The 18,127-nt window shown below is 45.3% G+C and overlaps 1 protein-coding gene across 1 annotated transcript in view; it reads left to right on the top strand.

The window, feature by feature from the left end:
• LOC120941497 (MDM2 binding protein) overlaps window positions 1-18,127 on the top strand; it is a 109,158-nt gene that overhangs the window by 75,766 nt on the left and 15,265 nt on the right. The window contains exons 17-19 of the mRNA XM_040354912.1: window positions 10,800-10,895; window positions 12,660-12,911; window positions 16,575-16,818. Coding sequence (XP_040210846.1) covers window positions 10,800-10,895; window positions 12,660-12,911; window positions 16,575-16,818 — 592 coding nt within the window. The remainder of the gene's footprint in view (window positions 1-10,799; window positions 10,896-12,659; window positions 12,912-16,574; window positions 16,819-18,127) is intronic.

Genomic DNA, 18,127 nt, shown 5'->3' with positions numbered 1-18,127 from the left:
GCGCAGAGTAGAAGCTGTAGGGATTCTATCGGTCCTGATTGCCCCAGATTGGCCGCGTCGCTTCTGGTACGCGGACCAGGTGCGTCTGCTGGCAGACGCCCCCTAGCGTCTTCCCCTGGGAATCGATTTTCTGTTACAGGGTCCGATCTTCCACCCTGTTTCACAGCCACCGGCCTTAGCGGCGTGGCTGTTGAGAGCCAGGGGCTTAAGGACCAAGGCCTATTGGGCTTGGTGGTCTCTACCGTGCTGCCTGCACGGAAGGCTACCTCACGTAGGTTTTTTCCTCATACATGGAAGGCCTACTTCTCTGTGTGTGGGGAGATGAACTGGCACTCTCGTACATGCGTTGTGTACAGGATTCTGCTGTCTTTGCAGCAGGGAGTGGTTCAGGCTCTCGCCTTACGTACGGTTAGGAGCCAGATTTCTGCTCTGGCTGTTTTTACTTGCAGCGACCCTTGGCATCGCACTCCTGGGTGCGTGCGTTGGGTCAGGGGGTCTGGCAGGTGGCCCCTCTGGTGCGCCCTCCATTACCCCCATGGGACTTGAATTTAGTCCTTTCAGTGCTTTGGGATGCTCCCTTTGAGGACATTCGGGAGGTTTTTTGTTTATTGTCACAAAAGGTGATTTTATTTCTGGTAGCAATTACCTCGATCAGACGGGTGTCTGTCTGTTCTGGCGGCCTTGTCTTGCAAGGCTCCCTGCTTGGTCATCCGTAAGGATGAGGTGGTGCTGCGGCCGCAGCCGTTTTTTCTCCCTAAGGTCGTTTCGGCTTTTCACTTGGATGTGGACATTGTTCTTCCATCCTTATGTCCTCAGCCGAAGAACCCGAAGGAGGCCACTTAAAATTCTTTGGATGTGGTTCGGTTTACTTGTCGGCGACAGCTCAGTTCCGGAAGTCGGACTCGCTGTTCGTGTCTGTGTCCGGTCCCAGTAAGGGCCTGGCAGTCTCGTCGGCCACCATTTCCAGGTGGATCTGACAGGTTGTGCTTCAGGCCTATGCCCTGAAGGGCGGGCGCCCCCCTTTCGGGTCATGGCGCATTCGACCAGGGCGATCGGGGCCTCTTGGGTTTTCCGACACCAAGCCTCTGTGTTACAGGTGTGTAAGGCTGCGACCTGGTCGTCGGTCCACGCTTTTTCAAAGTTTTATATGGTGGATGTGAGTGCATCTTCTGATGCCTCCTTCGGCCGCAGGGTGTTACAGGCGGCAGTTTACGGTTGGAGTTCCTCCGTTGAGTAACTCCGGTTTTTGTTTGGGGTGTAACCTGTTTTTGCTGTGTTATTTTTCCCACCCCTCGAATTTTTTGACACTGCTTGGGGACGTCCCTAAGGTCAATGAAGGCTGTGTCCGTCTATGAACGAAAGAGAAAAAAGGATTTTTGTACTCACCGTAAAATCCATTTCTCTGAGTTCATAGACTGACACAGCACCCATCCCTCCTTTGTTTGTACTGCTTGTTACGAACTGAGGCTGCTAAATCAGGGTGTGGGTTATGCCTGGGGGAGCCACGCCCCCTGGGAGGAGCGGCATGAAGGAAAGTTTTTAACACCTTAAGTGCTGTAGAATTCTGCCTAAATCTCCTGGTAGGAAGAAGCATAACCCTAAGGTCAATGAAGGCTGTGTCCGTCTATGAACTCAGAGAAATGGATTTTACGGTGAGTACAAAAATCCTTTTTTTGCCCTGATTTTCAGGGCAAAATAGTGCGCGGTATACGCCGATAAATACGGTATATTTACTTATGTTTTTTTTTTTTTTTTTTTTTTTTCAGTTACTTCCTGGTTTCCAGGCCTAGGCAAATAATGTCATACATCCCAGAAGTACGGGAGGAGGGTTTTTAATGAGACATGCTTTGTTTTTTCTGCATTAAAGCTACTTTACCTGCCTGTCCCCCCTGTAAAAAAAAGTACATGCACAAATCACTGCACAAATTTGGCAATGACGGCGTGACGTCATCTCCGCCTAGACAATGACGGCAGCCGGCGATCTAGACCCCGAAGCAGGCTGCCCAAAGATATCAGCGGCCGGTGGGGAGTTCGGGGGAGGGCTCATCACTGTGTTCAGGGTGAGTATAGTTCCGCTTTAAATCAATCCCTGTTAGGGAACGAAGCTTGCATCAGATGATCTCTCTCCTCCTTCAAATTGGGCAGCACATATAGCATGTGTAAGGGGATTTTTAATTTAGCTCTGCTTATGATTGAAGAAAGCACATAACCTATTGAACTAAAAAACAAACAAATGGCACAATCCTTGCCCAAACCTTTATTATTGATCGAAACAAGTGCATGATAAATTTAAAGAATAACTCAACTTTTGTTGAGGGGAAACCGCCGGCAAAGCGCCACTGTAGAGGCGCTTTGCGGTGGTTTTAACCCTTTCTCGGCTGCTAGCAGGGGGTAAAAATCCCCCCCCCCCCGCTAGCGGCCGAATAGTGCCGCAAAATTTATGTTAAATTGCTGGTAAAAATAGTGGCGCTTTACCGCCAACGCACCTACCGCCCCAGTGTGAAAGGGGCATGAATGAATAGATGTTTGTTAGATCATGTCTGATTCTAAATGGGGGGTGACTAATTCATTACAAGCAACTGATGTCGGAAATGGCTATGTTTTACAAAGTATACAGTGATATTCATAACCCTCAAAAGAGATGCTGTATAATATTTTCCACCAGAATCACGATTATATAGAGCTGGAAACTGTGTCTTATATAAAATACACAACCACTAGATGTCACTGCTGTACCTTCTGATGTGTCATTTTGTTTTTTCAATCACACTGTGCAATTGAGTCCACACCATTCATAATGGGGATGGATGTTCAAAGACTAGGAGTTGAATTAAAAAAAAAAAAAAAGTGCAATAATGGCCAACAATATATTCATTTTAAATTGATGATATTCATTTAAAAGTCGAATATACTACAATTATAAATATATATTTTCTTAAAAGTGTAATTTTTGGCAAAGCGCATTCTGCATTTTCGGTATAAAAATTTTCATTCAGCGCACCCCTAGTTGCTTCAAGCTGCTCTTTGCATTCCCATTGACTTTAATAGGAAGGGAAGACGTTCTCACCATTTCTTCATGACAGATTGCAGCTGCTGGCCCCTCCTTCCTGGCTGTCATAATCCTCCAATGGCTTCATTATTTCTGGAACAAATTTACTAATTAGGAGTTCTGACTTGACGGGGACTTTCTTACTTTTATATGCTTATTCTGGGTCAGATTTAGAAATTGAGGGAGCCGGCAAAGCAACTTGTATATTAGGTGGTCAGCTATGGCCACCTCCTAATTTCTCTGAATTGGCTTTTTTGAAAGCCAAACTCCAGGCTTATCACTAGGATGGTTTTTCTTTTAGTTCAGGGCGCCTGGGGAAGCTTAGGCCTGCAGAAGGCCGCAAAGCCGCGGCCTCATTTACTGGGCGGCGCGATCGCGGCAGACCCACGCCGGACGGTAATTGAGGCCGCGGCCTACACAGAAGGAAGCTTAGGCCTGCAGAAGGCCGCAAAGCCGTGGCCTCAATTACCGGGCGGCGTGATCGCGGCAGACCCACGGCGGACGGTAATTGAGGCAGCGGCTTTGCGGCCTTTACAGAAGGAAGCTTAGGCCTGCAGAAGGCCGCAAAGCTGTGGCTTCAGTTACCGGCAGGTGCAGGCCCGGCCGGTAAGTGAGGCCACGGCTTTGCAGCCTAATATGCAGGCCTAAGCTTCCTTCTGTGATCTGGCACCATCTTGTGGTGGCCGTTGGCATTACAAGTAGTTACATTACAAGTAGCAAAACAGCAGTTCTAATGTGTTTTTCACTGCCATCTCCTTCCCTCTAATTAGAACCCCCAAACATTATATATATTTTTTTATTCGAACACCCTAGAGAATAAAATGATGGTCGTTGCAATACTTTCTGTCACCCCGTATTTGCGCAGCGGTCTTACAAGCGCACTTTTTTAATTAAAAAGTAAGACAACAGTAAAGTTGGCACAATTTTTTTTATATTGTTAAAGATAATGTTGCGCCGATTAAATTGATACCCAACATGTTACGCTTCAAAATTGCGTCCTCTCGTGGAATGGCGACAAACTTTTACCCTTTAAAATCTCCATAGGCGACGTTTAAAAATTCTACAGGTTGCATGTTTTGAGTTACAGAGGAGGTCTAGGGCTAGAATTGTATTGCTCTCGCTCTACCAATCGCGGCAATACCTCACATGTGTGGTTTGAATACTGTTTACATATGTGGGCGCTACTCACGTATGCGTTCGCTTCTGCGCGTGAGGGGTGCATTTTTTGGTTCTTAACTTTTTCAGCTGGCTCCTAGATTCCAAGCAAATTTGTCAAACTTTTGTTTTAGTTATTTGTTTAATACTTGCCTTTTTCAGAAATCTTCAGGTTGCTCACAAGATGCGCTTGGGGTCATTTTCCCCCTTTTTTTTTTTTTTTTTTTCTCCAGTGGGTGGTCTTCTGATAATGCAGAGAGGGATGCTGACATGATGACATCTGTGCCGCTGTCTGCATTGTTGCACTGGGAATACAAGCTTGTGTGGTGTAACGCCCTGCAGGGAGCATTTCTGTGATGTGCTGTCAGTTTTTAGTTTGAATGACGATGGGTGTCATTCAGCACAGGAGTCTGAGGACATCTGGTGGCAACAAGCTAGTACTGCGGGTGACAACTTCTGTATTGCCACATGCACTGTTTATTCATAAGCTGTCTCAGGCACATCCTTTTATTAAAAAAAAAAAATAGGTTTAAGGCACTAAAGCAGCCCTTGGGGTAGCGGGCCATTATAAATGTTACACTCCTCAAACGCCCTTTAAACCACTTAAGCCCCGGACCTTTAGGCAGCTAAATGCCCAGGCCAGGTTTTGCGATTCGGCACTGCGTCGCTTTAACAGACAATTGCGCGGTCGTGCCTCCCAAACAAAATTGGCGTCCTTTTTTCCCACAAATTGAGTTTTCTTTTGGTGGTATTTGACCACCTCTGCGGTTTTTATTTTTTGCACTATAAACAAAAATAGAGCGACAGTTTTGAAAAAAATGCAATATTTTTTACTTTTTTCTATAATAAATATCCCCCAAAAATATATAAAAAAAAGTTTTTCCTCAGTTTAGGCCGATACGTATTCTTCTACCTATTTTTGGTAAAAAAAATCGCAATAATCGTTTATCGGTTGGTTTGCGCAAAATTTATAGCGTTTACAAAATAGGGGATAGTTTTATTGCATTTTTATTAATTATTTTTTTTTTTTACTACTAATGGCGGCGATCAGCGATTTTTTTCGTGACTGCGACATTATGGCAGACACTTCGGACAATTGACACATTTTTGGGACCATTGTCATTTTCACAGCAAAAAATGCATTTAAAATGCATTGTTTATTGTGAAAATGACAGTTGCAGTTTGGGAGTTAACCACAGGGGGCGCTGAAGGGGTTATGTTTCACCTAGTGTGCGTTTACAACTGTAGGGGGTGTGGCTGTAGGAGTGACGTCATTAATCGTGTGATCCCCTTTATAGGGAGACGCAATCGATGCAGCCGCCACAGTGAAGCACGGGGAAGCCGTGTTTACACGCGGCTCTCCCCGTTCTTCAGTTCCGGGGAGCGATCGCGGGACCCCAGCGGCGATCGGGTCTCGCGGTCCCGGAGCTTCGGATAGATGTAAACGACGTGCCGGTACGTCCATCTGCCCAGCCGTGCCATTCTGCCGACGTATATCGTCGTGCGGCGGTCGTTAAGTGGTTAAATTTAAAACGGTTGTTGCAGAGATGCTGTCGACTAAATGCAACGCAGTTCCGTTCTTGTGACATGTCAGATATGTTTTTCAAGTTTAAAAGGCAAAATCTTTTTATCTTTCAGTGGATTTTTCTTGTCTTTTACTCGGCTGATTGTTTTTCGCATTGAGCGTTCTCTGGCAGTGTCTTGCTCACAGGTTCATGGTTTCATTTACACTTGGTTAAACTTGTTACAGTTCACGTGAGAAAGATTCCCAACTATGTAATGTACCCTGACCTTTGTATGAACTCCCGGGCACCGAATTGCCAGCTTGTGTTAGAGGAAGAAGAAAGCATCGCTCAAGTAAAGAGGGTGACGAAAAACCTGTCCGGGAACGCAGACCCCTCCATTCAGCTGTGTGCACTGCAAGCCATAGAAATAATAGAGCACATTATTCTGTATAGAGGGCAGCCCATGAGATGTAACCTGAAATTCGTTCAGACAGAAGGCAAAATAAGATTTCCTAACAGCAAAACTCTGCACGATTGAAACGTTTTTCTGTTATCGCGTGTTTTGGTTAAATCGGTGTTTTTTAACCTTCTTGAGACCATGGCCCACTCAATTTTTCCGAAACCTTCCATATCCCAATGATAGAAAAAAAATTATTAGATTTACAATAAAAATTAAAGGAAATCAAAATATGTATTGAAATTCTGTAAGGCTGTGGTTGGAGCTGGGTGTCACGGTGGGGAAATGGTAGGTTCTGGAGAAGGTTAGGAGCCTTCACAACAGACCTAGTGTCCCTGAAGGAGATGGTTTCTGCATGATGGGGGTCACTGGAGGGGGCTGGGAGCTTTGCAATGGCACTGTGGGACACTGTTGGTGGCAATATCATACTGAGGGCTTTTTAGGGGACCTGAAGCCGCATACACGCAACCATTTTTCATGTCGTGGAAAAAACGAAATTTTTCTCATCATGAAAAACGGTCGTGTGTACGCGGCATGAGAGGTTGCGGGCCACTATGATCCTTTTTTTTTTTTTTTTTTTAATCATCAGGTTGAAGTTTTTCGAAAACCAACAAACCACCAACAAATCCATATATTATAACATGTACCATTCAAGAAGACTACAAAACAATATATACTTATACATTACTGTGCAATAAGCATTTGTACCTTAACCACTTCCTGCCCGGTCAATGGAAAATTGACGTCCGGGAAGTGAAATCCTGACTGGATGTCTATTGACGTCCTGCAGGATTTCATGCCGGCGCGCGCCCGTGGGGGAGCGCGGCGATCGGTGATGCGGGGTGTCAGTCTGACACCCTGCATCTCTGATCTCAGTAAAATGCCTCCAGCGGGTGATCACGATGTAAACAGGAAGAGCCGATCGACGGGCTATCCTGACAGGGGGGGTTTGCGCTGATTGTTTATCAGCACAGCCCTCCCTCGGATGCCAACACTGGACCACCAGGGAAGGGCAGAAAAAAAAAGGGCAGTAAAAAAAAAAAAAAAAAACTGACTGGCAACATGAACCCCTCAGTGTCCATCAGTGCCACCCCTCAGTGCCCATCCATGCCCAGTGCCCCCCTATCAGTGCCCATCTGTGCCACACAAGTACCCATCAGTGCTGCCTATGAGTGCCCATCAGTGCCGCATACCAGTGCTGCCTCATCTGTGCCCATCAGTGCCACCTCATCGGTGCCCATCAGTGCCACCTCATCTGTGCCCGTAATCGAAGTAGAAAACGTACTTATTTACCAAAAAAATTAACAGAAAAAAATACTAGCACATTGTGAGATACTTGCCTTACAACTAAGCCCTCCAGCGTCATGCTGTCACCGCTGAGAGGGCTTCCATCTTCACCCAGTCTTCCGGGTTCACGGCCTCCGGCTACATGAGTGGTCGGGGGCACGATGACCTCGCTCCCACGCAGGCGCGGGAGCGGCTGTTTATGGCGATCTACGCCCAGAAGTGGGAGCAATTACCTGGATTAGATAGGTATCTGTTCCCCCCTGAAAGGTGCCAAATGTGACACTGGAGGGGGGGATCCGAAAAACAGGAGTTATATTTTTGGGTGGAACTCTGCTTTAAGTTTACAACCGCTTTAACCTAGTGTCCTGGCCTGGATTTGAAGCCAGGACCCTAGTAATGCAAGGCAAAAGTGCTTACCACTATGCCACTGTGCTGTTATCATCCATTATCATAGTCATTTTGACACACTTAAGTCCTATTCCTTGAACTATAACTGTTGTAGTATTTACCAGTTTGAAGGTTTTATTTGAAAGAGTATTACTTTTTGTTCTTTACAAAGACATGCACTTGCCATTCCTGTAATTGTTCGTTCTGATGTGACAGGTCCTCTTTAAATATTTTCTCAGGATTATTTTTGTTGCTATAACTGTCTCTCCTGTTCCTGGAAGATTGGTCTTTACATCGGTCTCTGGGAAGTTGTGACACTGCAGCAGACATGGATCATCCTTGTACAAGTGTTAAAACATCTTGCAGTTTGGGCCGTGCTCAGCACTCAGCACTCCATATGTGTGATAAACTGTCTCTTCCCATTAGCCTCCAGGAGACTGTCCGTCCTTAGAGATTTCAGGATACCAGAAGAAGAGTTCTGCTTTCTCTGTGAAGTTACCAATGTTGGAAGATGCTGTGGCGATACTATCCAACATATTAATCTTGGCTGCTGATTCCGAGTAGTTAAAACCCCAAAATCTGTATTGTATCATAGATTGCTGGTTTTAAAGTGGGATGGGGGCTGTTTTGCCTTTGGTAATTACTATAATTTTGCCAGAAATCGAATAAGCTGACAACACAGCCTCTGCCCTACTGAGCAGTGTTTTCAGCCCTTCCTTGGCTCGCCTCAGTATTACTACAGAACACCTTCCCATTATTTTATGGAGTTGAGAAGAGAGGGCAGTGTTGTCATCTCACTACAAGAAGGTGGGAAATGTGCATCTAATAGGATAACTGTGTGTATGCATGGAAGTATATGTATATGCACGTGTGTGTATGTGTGTGTGTATATATATATATATGTGTGTGTGTGTGTGTGTATATATGTATGTATATATATGTATGTATATGTATGTGTATGTATATATATATATATATATATATATATATATATATATATAATATATTTTGGTATTTGTATGTGTGTTAGGCTGGGGAAAAAATCGATTTGAATCGAGTTGGGAGGTCAAATCGATTCAGATTTTAACAAAATCAATTTTTTTTGATTTTTTTTATTTTTTCCATAGGACCAGCGCTCTGCGGGCTCGCTAAAAAAATCCTGCCCGCAGCTTGCCGCGATCCTGGGAAAAGGCTACAAGGCCGCACGCGGTGGACTAGGCCAAAGCCGCTGCCTCGCTGTCTTTTCCCAGGATCGTGGCGAGCTACGGGCAGGACTTTTTAGGCGAGGCTTCGGCCTAGTCCGTGGCCTTTTCCCAGGATCAAAGCCGCGGCCTCACCTAAAAACTCCTGCCCACAGCTCCTTAGGACCGGTACGGTGTCCATCAGAAAAAAAAAACACGATTCAATTCAAAACGTGAATCAAGTTTTTTTAAATCGAGGATTTTTTTGGGGGCCAAAATCGCCCAGCTCTAGTGTGTGTGTGTGTGTGTGTGTGTGTGTGTGTGTGTGTGTTATATATTCTCTTGATGAGCTTCAAGAGGTAGTCACCTGGCGCAGCACCCCATCACTCTCCTTCTTGGTCAAATAGCCCTTACACAGCCTGGAGGTGTGTTTGGGGTCATTGTCCTGTTGAAAAATAAATGATGGTCCAACTAAACGCAAACCGGATGGAATAGCATGCCGCTGCAAGATGCTGTGGTAGCCATGCTGGTTCAGTATGCCTTATATTTTGATATATACGTATGTATGTATGTATGTATGTATGTTTTGTCAAGTCATAAAGGGAGAACTGATCACCACTGGGCTTGAAAATTCCTGAGATTTATTAACTTTTATTCGTGTAAAGCCCCGTACACATGATCAGGCTTTTGCCCGGCCAAAAGCACATTGGAATTTCGATGGAATTCCATCGGAATAAAATAGAACGTGTTCTATATTTAAACTCCGATGAAATTCATCTGAATTTCTGCGATGGGGCACACACACACGATAGGCATTTCTGATGGAAAAAGTCCGTCTGACTTTTTCCATCGGAAATTCCGATCGTGTGTATAAAGTATCAGTTTTATAAGCAAACATGGATCTTTCCTGCTTTTTATAGATTTACATAATCCTGCAGGCTTTTATATAATTATGTCCATTACAATTGTCTGCATGAATCAACACCGAGGGGAGAGCAGCCTTATTCCTGATCATGGGCAGGTGTCTAAATGGGCTTTTCCAAACAATTACATGTACTTGACAATGTGTAGAATGTGACGAGGCCATTCAGTGTTATTTCCAGAATGTTTTGCTTTTCAGCTAAATGGAATGAAGGCATAGCTTGGGCAGTCTGCAATACACTGCAGTATTGGGTTATTATATACCGTATTTATTGGCGTATACCGCGCACTTTTTTGCCCTGAAAATCAGGGCAAAATCGTGGTTGCGCGATATACGCCGATACCCGTTTTTCCGCGCCGAGTTTGAATACTGCGCCGACATATACCGAGCGCTGTATAGTCGTGCAGTCTCTGCTTCTCTCGTGCTGACGTACAGGACGTCAGAGCGAGAGTAGCCGAGCCTGCCCGACTATACACATTCAAACTCGGCGCGGGAAACGAGCGGGGAGGACGCCGCAGAAGGACGCCGGACCCGACGAAGAGGACACCCGAAGCCGCAGACGGACGCCGGACCCGACGAGGCCGCCGATGGACCACGCGCAAGACACCAAAACTAAGTACAAAAAATCTTTTTTCCACAGGAATTTCGGGCAACTTTAGGGGTGCGCGCTATACCCCAAAAAATACGGTATATGGTATACAGTATAAGAGATGATATATACCCATTTGTCTCTCTGTAAACAGCTGTATTAAATACTATGCACCAGAGGGTAGGAAATGGGTATCAACCAGTAAAATAATTAAGAAAATCTTTAATATTCATTATAATAGTGTACATTTTTTTCCCCTCTCTGCAGAGATAATGTCTTCCTACTAACACCCCAACTTACCCCACGAAAGTTGAGTGGCCTAACATTTGAAAAAGCCTCTGAATGTCACTACCACAACCTTGAGTAAGTTCTTTGTATGTTTCTCAACTTATTTTTTTTTAATTGCCTTTTGTTTTTATTAAGAAAACTGTGTGTGTCAAGCATTACCCCCCCCCCCCCCCCCCACTATCATGTATAATTATTTTTTTTTTTTTTTTTTTAAACACTGCATATGTCCCAGCGCCAGAGGTCCTGTTTAGGGCAGAGTGCTGCTCAGTCTGGGAAGAATGAAAACTGGCTAAAATAGTCTTCTTTAGTTAAACGTTTTAAGAAAATTAAACAGTTTTATTTTTTGTTTTGCTATTTATTTTCTTAATGCTGTAATTTTATCAGTTACAGTATTAAACAAATAAACGCTGCCTCTTTCAGTGTCATCTGTAGGCTGAAGGCGTATTTTGTTAAATTCCAGCACACCTGTGACCACTAGGAAACGCTGATTAGTTTACGATCGTCGGTGACGACCGGATACAATTATGACATTTTGGGTGTAAGAGCTAGCAGCCACACAAATTGTAGGCCAATGGCTGTCCAAAGTTTTTAATAACATATCCTCCGCAAACAGCATCATGCTTGGGATCATCAATGTAGGAATTGTGGGCAGGAAGCGGTCCATAAAATAAAGATTTTTGCACCTAAAGTAAAAAGAAAAAAAGAATCGGTTTTAAACGTTTTACTAAAACAAACTATTATAGTATCCCCATTAACCACTTAAGCCCCGGACCATTTTGCAGCTAAATGCCCAGGCCAGGTCTTGCGATTCGGCACTGCGTCGCTTTAACAGACAATTGCGTGGTCGTGCGACGTGGCTCCCAAACAAAATTGGCGTCCTTTTTTCCCCACAAATAGAGCTTTCTTTTGGTGGTATTTGATCACCTCTGCGGTTTTTATTTTTTGCGCTATAAACAAAAATAGAGCGACAATTTTGAAAAAAAAATCTATTTTTTACTTTTTGCTATAATAAATATCCCCCAAAAACATATATATATAAAAAAAAAATGTCCTCAGTTTAGGCCGATACGTATTCTTCTACCTATTTTTGGTAAAAAAAATGGCAATAAGGGTTTATCGATTGGTTTGCGCAAAATTTATAGCGTTTACAAAATAGGGGATAGTTTTTATTGCATTTTTATTAAATTTTTTATTTTTTTGCTACTATTGGCGGCGATCAGCGATTTTTTTCGTGACTGCGACATTATGGCGGACACTTCGGACAATTTTGACACATTTTTGGGACCATTGTCATTTTCACAGCAAAAAATGCATTTAAATTGCATTCTTTATTGTGAAAATGACAGTTGCAGTTTGGGAGTTAACCACAGGGGGCGCTGTAGGAGTTAGGGTTCACCTAGTGTGTGTTTACAACTGTAGGGGGGTGTGGCTGTAGGACTGACGTCATCGATCGAGTCTCCCTTATAAAAAGGATCACTCGATCGATACGCCGCCACAGTGAAGCACGGGGAAGCCGTGTTTACATACGGCTCTCCCCGTGCTTCAGCCTCGGGGAGCGATCGCGACGGAGCGGCTATAAACGAATAGCCGCGCCGTCGTCCTGGATCGCTCCCCGAGGGAGCACGCAGCGGGGGGGGGGGTCCCGATCGGACCCCCAACCCGCTAGAAGGCAGGGACGTATATATACGCCCATCTGCCTGTCCGTGCCATTTTGCGGACGTATATAGTCGTGCGGCGGGCGTTAAGGGGTTAAAGTAAAAACAAAAGCCTGATTTGCACCTATTCTAGATAACTGATCCCATACATCTATGTGAAATTGCTTTGTTTTCTTTAATTCAGGTATTGCCTCGATGAAAGAAAAGCGTTAGATCGTGATGTTGGCTTTTCGGAGCTGCAGTCTCGACTGATTCGCTATGAAACGCAGACTACTTGTAACAGAGAGTGCTGCCCCCTACCCTTCGCTCTGAGTCCCCTTCCATCTCCTGCTGTCCTTTCTGAGCCGGGCAGTGTTCCAGACGGAGAGTCTTTGCAAGATCCCCTGAGGCTAAAACGACGATCTAGGGACTTGGATGGATTGATTGCCAGTAAGAGGTAAAGAACTTGTCTTTATGTGTGTAGGTTCTCTGTTCTGTGTGGACAGATCTGACCAGATATAGGGATCTGCTGTTGGAATGTTTGAGTTTTTGGTTCCTGACATCTTTGTAGTGAATGAAACCCAAGATAACAACCCACTCACAGGAGTAGTCAGGTCTTACTTGCATCTATGCCATTTTCTCACCGTCCACTTTATTAGGTACACCTTGCTAGTACCAGGTTGGACCCCTTTTTGCCTTCAGAATTGCCCTTTTTTTTTTTTTAGAGAGAGATTTTGATCCATATTGACATCACACAGTTGCTGCAGATTTGTCGGCTGCACATCCATGATTCAAATATCCACCACTTCCCAAAGGTGCTTTATTGGATTGAGATCTGTTGAGTGAGTAACTTGTATAGCGCTACAAAAACAAGGCTCTTATTTCCATCCGGTGTCGTCCTTATCCTTCAGAAGAGGTGGGTCTTAAGTTTTTTTTTCCTGAAGGCCCGACTGTTTCCTTCCATGCGGATGTTTGTGGGAAGAGCGTTCCATAGCCGTGGTCCTTGGACTGCAAATCTTCGCTCTCCCTTTTGATTGTCGGTTAAAGCGACACAGTGCCGAATCGCAAAAAGTGGCCCGGTCTTTTGCCGGCAAAATGGTCCAGGGCTTAAGTGGTTAAAGTAGAATTTTATAATTTTTGTTTCCCCATTTTGGGTGGAGTAAGGGAGGGTTATTACCTCAGTTTGTCAGTTTGTTTTGCCATCTGTGCCACATTGGGGCGAGCAAACCTTAGATTTTACAGAAAAAAAAAGTAGACCCTAACAAATAGTGGGACTTGGATGTGGAGGAGGTTTTGGTTAGTTGACCGGAGAATGCGATTGGGGGGTGTAGTGTTTTATTTTCTCGCATAAGTATTGAGGGGCCTTTCCTTGTGAGCATTTGTGGGTGAGGCAGAGGGTCTTGAATGTGACCCGATCCTTTATGGTTAGCCAATGGAGGGTCCTCGCGGATGGGGTGATTGATTCCCAGGGTTTTTTCCCCATTACCAGTCTGGCTGCCGTGTTCTGGACGATTTGTAGGCGCGAAATCTGGTATTTGGGTAATCCTAGGTAGAGGGAGTTTGTGTAGTCGAGTCGAGAATTGATGATTGTTCCGACTACTACCGCTGTATCCTCTTCCGGGATGAAGGGGGTGAGTCTATGCAGTAAGCAGAGAAGATGGTGAGATCCGCTGACTACTGATCCTATTTGTGTTTCCATCAACATCTCTGAGTCAAAGATTACTCCAAGGCCTTTGACTTTGGTACTTGGGGTGATGATCTGTCCAAGGATGGTGGGTGGTGTCCATGAGGTCCTAGCTTTAGTTTTTCGGTTTGCGTGGAGGAGAAGTTTTGGATCCATTGAGTTGTGGAGGCCATTGGAGTACAGTGACCTCATTGTCATGTTCAAGAAACCAGTGGTGTGAGATGATTGGAGCTTTGTGACATGGTGCTTTATCCTGCTGGAAGTATCCATCAGAAGATAGGGACACTGTAATCATAAAGAGATGACATGGTCAGCAACTATACTCGGGTAGGCCCTGGCGTTTTGAATGATTCTCAATTGGTACTAAGGGGCCCAAAGTGTGCCAAGAAAATATCTCCCACACCATAAAAACCACCAGCCTGAACCATTAATACAAGGCAGGATGGATCCATGCTTTCATAATATTTATGCCAAATTCTAAACCTATCCTCTGAATGTCGCAGCTGAAATCGAGTCTTATCAGACCAGGTAACGTTTTTCCAATCTATTGTCCAATTTTGGTGAGCCTGTGCGAAATGTAGCCTCAGTTTCCCGTGAAGCCGGCTCCCATCAATTCACGGTGAAGTGCTACCTCCCCATACAGCGCTCCACCAGCCCCTGGATGAAAGCGACGGCCGGATGACATCTCTCCCCTCCTTGTGAAACATTTACTACATGCCTACCTGTCACTTCTAAAATGTGTGTGACCATTTACCTATGTTTTACAATTAAAATTATCTTAAACTACTACACCCAGAGGCACCTCTTCCCTTGTCTTTGTTCATTCTCCTCTGACATCAACCAGGCATTTTCCTCCACATAACTGCCGCTCACTGGATATTTTCTCTTTCGGAACATTCTCTGTAACCCCTAGAGATGGTTGTGCGTGAAAATCCCAGTAGATCAGCCGTTTTTGAAATACTCAGAGCAGCCCGTCTGGCACAACAACCATGCCTTGTACAAAGTCGCTTCAATACCCTTTCTTCCCTATTCTAATGCTCAGTTTGAACTAGGGTTGTCCTGATACCGATACTAGTATCGGGACCGATTCCGAGTATTTGCGGGAGTACTCGTACTCCCGCAAATACCCCCGATACCGAAATAGAATACTCTCCAACGCATCCCGCCGCATCCCCGCTGCCACTTGGTTAATACGCGCGGGGAACATTACAGCATTCATTTGAATAGCTGTAATGATTCGCGCCGCGTATAGACACTCCCCCTTGCTCGGGTGAACTGTCCAATGCCGAGCAAGGGGGAGTGTCTATACGCAGCGCGGCGCGAATCATTACAGCTATTCAAATGAAAGCTGTGATGTTCCCCGCGCGTATTAAGCAGTCGGCGGCAGCGGGGTGCGGCTGGATGCAGGTATGGGAGACATGGCTGGATATGGGGGGGAGACATGGCTGCAAATGGGGGACATGGCTGGATATGGGGGAGACCTGGCTGCATATGGGGGGACATGGCTGGATATGGGGGGAGACATGGCTGGATATGGGGGGGAGACACGGCTGGATATGGGGGGGAGACACGGCTGGATATGGGGGGGAGACACGGCTGGATATGGGGGGGAGACACGGCTGGATATGGGGGGGAGACACGGCTGGATATGGGGGGGAGACACGGCTGGATATGGGGGGGGGGGGAACACGGCTGGATATGGGGGGGGGAAAACGGCTGGATATGGGGGGGGGAACACGGCTGGATATGGGGGGGGGAACACGGCTGGATATGGGGGGGGGGAACACGGCTGGATATGGGGGGGGGGAACACGGCTGGATATGGGGGGGGGGAACACGGCTGGATATGGGGGGGGGGGAACACGGCTGGATATGGGGGGGGGGAACACGGCTGGATATGGGGGGGGGGGACACGGCTGGATATGGGGGGGGTTAACACGGCTGGATATGGGGGGAGACATGGCTGGATATGGGGGGGGCATGGCTGGATATTGGGGGGACATGGCTGCATTTGGGGACACATTTAAAAAAAAGTATCGGTATTCGGTATCGGCGAGTACTTGAAAAAAAGTATCGGTACTTGTACTCGGTCCTAAAATAGTGGTATCGGGACAACCCTAGTTTGAACTTCACGTTGTCTTCACTACGTCTAGATGCCTAAATACATTGAGTTGTTGCCATGTGATTGGCTGATTAGCGATTTGTGTTACCAAGCAATTGAACAGGTGTACCCAATAAAGTGGCCAGTGGGTGTATATGAATGGTTATCCTTGGAAAACATGGAGTGCGACTTGTCACATGACTTTGATATCCTAAGTGGCACAAGTGAGAAAGCGGGTGTAAGGACGGGTAAGTACTGACCCTTTTCTTTGGAGGGTGGTTGTCTTTTATAACAATTTTCATCTAGTGACAGTCCCCTTTTTTTTTTGGTCTCTAGACTTGCAAAATCTGAAAGCTCTGACTCTCTGATGTCTCTGGCGAGTGAGGGTAGTGTTCCTCGTCAGCCACCCAGGGTGACCAGGCTACGCTCTGAGAGGACGGCTCCAGCGTCATCGTCGGTTGCACAGATTTCCACTCCTGCCGCCCGGAGAACATCATTAAGCAGCAAACCTGTTCCGCCAATGCAAACTGCCAATCCAGAGCCTGAGAACAAGGAATCCAGATCTCAGAAACACAACAGGGTAACGTGTTCTGTCACGTCTTATGTCATGTTTGTGCTGCCTTGTGTAATGAGGCCTCTGCATGCCTTCTGTTGATTCTTTGCAGAGCAAGTTAAGTATAGATCATTTCCCAGCGCGCTACAATGTTCCCAACTAGAACTTAAAGGAGCTTTATAGTTTCTCTTATAGATGGAATCCAGATCGGAACTTCCTGAGAATTTAAATAAACATGTCTAATAACTGGGCAATGCAAAATGAGCATATGATAAAAATGCATGAGAAGACTATGGTTATATTGAAATCTGCATTAAAAACAAAAAATATGTACTCCAGTATAAGCCGAGGCACCTAATTTTACCACAAAAAAATGGGAAACTTAGTGACTCGAGTATAAGCCTAGGGTGTCCATCTGCATGCCTCACTGTGTCCATGCCTCACTGTGCCCATGCCTAGACTGACGTTTAACATGGGAGTCTATGGAAGGGGTGCCTGGCTTTGAAAAATCGGTGCTCCCCGGCCGTAGGTCCCCCCAGTCAACAAACTTTACACACTTGTAGAGGAAGAGTGGGGCTACATTTGGTTGAGGTCCAGGGAACCTACGGCCGGTACCGGGTCCCCAAAGTCCGGGAGATCAGGTGCAAAAAGGTGACTCGAGTATAAGCCGAGGGGGCATTTTCAGCACAAAAAAATGTGCTGAAAAACTCGGCTTATACTCGAGTATATACGGTACTTTGGCATTATTTGTTAGGGTCTACTTTTTTCCCTGCCACAATGTGGCACAGATGGCAAAACATAAACTGACAGAGGTATTAACCCTCCCTTACTCCACCCAAAATGGGGAAACAAAAAATATATAATTCTACTTTAACCAATTAAGTGCAGACCAGGCCACTTTTTGTGATTCGGCACTGCGTCGCTTTAACTGACAATTGCGCGGTCGTGCGACGTGGCTCCCAAACAAAATTAACGTCCTTTTTTTCCCCACAAATAGAGCTTTCTTTTGGTGGTATTTGATCACCTCTGCGTTTTTTTTTTTTTTTTTTCGCTATAAAAAAAAAATAGAGCGACAATTTTGAGAAAAATTCAATTTTTTTTACTTTTTGCTATAATAAATATCCCCAAAAAAATATATAAAAAATACTTTTTTCTTTTCCCCTCAGTTTAGGCCGATACGTATTCTTCTACATATTTTTGATAAAAAATCGCAATAAGCGTATATGGTTTGCGCAAAAGTTATAGCTTCTACAAAATAGGGGATAGAATGGTTTGGCAGACACTGCTAGAAGCATCTCCCCAATCCGGGCAATCTCTCATATGTCAGCAATAAATC

This window comes from Rana temporaria, chromosome 5 (assembly GCF_905171775.1).
Source record: "Rana temporaria chromosome 5, aRanTem1.1, whole genome shotgun sequence".
NCBI classification, from domain to species: domain Eukaryota; kingdom Metazoa; phylum Chordata; class Amphibia; order Anura; family Ranidae; genus Rana; species Rana temporaria.
This window is presented reverse-complemented; position numbering and strand designations above follow the sequence as displayed.